This window comes from Plasmodium reichenowi, chromosome 6 (assembly GCF_001601855.1).
Source record: "Plasmodium reichenowi strain SY57 chromosome 6, whole genome shotgun sequence".
Lineage (NCBI taxonomy): Eukaryota > Apicomplexa > Aconoidasida > Haemosporida > Plasmodiidae > Plasmodium > Plasmodium reichenowi.
In genome coordinates, this window is record NC_033651.1 from 161,882 (window position 1) to 163,815 (window position 1,934).

Here is a 1,934-nt window from a genome sequence, read left to right on the forward strand (position 1 = left end):
TTTTTTTTTTTATAAAATATTTTTTTTTTTTTTTTTTTTTTTTTTTTTTTTTTTTTTTTAAAAAAAAAAGCTAAAAAAATATTTATTTTTTTAATTTTAAAAAAAAAAAAATTTTTAAAAAAAACCCAAAAAAAAAAAAAAAAAAAAAAAAAAAAAAAAAAAAAAAATATATATACATATATATATATATATATAATACAAAATAATAATATATATACATACATATATATAATGTATACTCATTTGTTTGTTTGTTTGTTTATTTGTTTATTTGTTTATTTATTTATTTGTTTGTTTGTTTGTTTGTTTGTTTGTTTGTTTGTTTGTTTGTTTGTTTATTTGTTTATTTATTCATTTTTCTAAAAATTAAAAATTCGAACTTTTCATATTTTATGGGACATAAAAAAAAAAAAAGCATTGGCTTCCTTTTAAGAAAATTATAAATTATTCTTCAACTTCGCAAGCACATTTTGTAAATCATCATTATTCCTTATCCTTTCATAATATATCTTACATTTGTAACGATACTCCTTATACATAAAATTTAATATTTCCTTATATTTTTCTGCACACACAATGTTTTTACCATTACATATCTGTTCCAAATAGGTGTCATCGAACAGAAAAGATATGATTCCATCAATTTTAAATTTTTTTAAAAAATCAAACTGATAAAAATAATCACTCTTATTATTATAATAACCCTTTCTAAGAAATATCGGAAAACCACATAATAATATATTACTATCCACACGTTTTATCTTACTCGTTATATAATCATATATTTTTCTTATCATCCGTTTTTCATCCATAATGTCAGATATATATTTTTCCTTTTCCTTTTCCCCTTGCCCTCCCCCTCCTTTCTTACACTTTTCAATATATACCATTTTTGTTTTCATCCTTTCCAATATTCTTATCTCATATATCAAACTAGCTGTATTAATAGATTTATAATTCTTCAAATGTAAACATATCAGAGATGATATATATAATTGTAAATATATATTTTGAGGTATAAATAAAATAATTATTTTAGGACAATATATATTTAACATATTACATGGTAACTCTTTATCTATATATATCCTAGTAAACTCAATATCTTTATATCTTGATAAAAATATCTTCTCATTCCTTTTTAATTCTTTATTATATTCATCCATTTTTTTTTTCTTTCTATTATTCTTCATCTTGGTTTTTTTTGTCGTTTCCTTCTTTTTCTTCTTCTTTTCCTCTTCCTTTTTATTATGATTTAGACGTTTATTTAAAAGAAAGATTAAATAAGATGGATGAAGATACCTTCCATTTGTAGTAGTATTCCTTTCATTTAACACATCGTCTCTAGTTATCACATTTTTATCGTCTGATTCATTTTCCACATCTAATATATTTTCCTCACTTGCTATTCTGTCCACCTTCTCAAGACCCACCTCTTCTAACATAAAAGAAGAAACGTGTTCATTCATAACGTCGGAACATATCCTTTCATCATTTAAGGCATTATAACTATCGTCCTCTATAAAATAAACAAAATGAATTACCTTCCTAATATCTATAATATATGAATAGTCCTTTAAAATGTCTTCATCTATAATTTCTTTAGGGGGAATGTTATATACTATTATGTTAGAAAATAAATATCTACTTTTATTCTTCAAAATATATTTTAAATAATATTTATATATCATCGTTTTTATATATTCCTTATTATTTTTGTGTTTTCGTCTTATTCTTATATCCTCAACCAACTTTTTTAATGTTTCATCGTTTTGTTTTTCTTTCTTGCTTTCCTCATCTTGATTTATAATTATAGACATAAAACCTTTTATAACATCATCGTAACTTACCAAATGGAAGGTATCTTCATCCATCTTATTTAATCTTTCTTTTAAATAAACGTCTAAATCATAATCATCTCCAACATAATAACA

The 1,934-nt window shown here is 21.9% G+C and overlaps 1 protein-coding gene across 1 annotated transcript; it reads right to left on the reverse strand.

The window, feature by feature from the left end:
- Positions 1–437: 437 nt before the first annotated feature.
- PRSY57_0604200 (nucleoside diphosphate kinase, putative) lies at positions 438–1,934 on the reverse strand (the record flags this gene model as incomplete). The annotated part of the gene is made up of 1 exon (XM_020114584.1): positions 438–1,934. A coding segment is annotated over one exon (1,497 nt), but the record flags the coding sequence as incomplete, so codon positions are not given.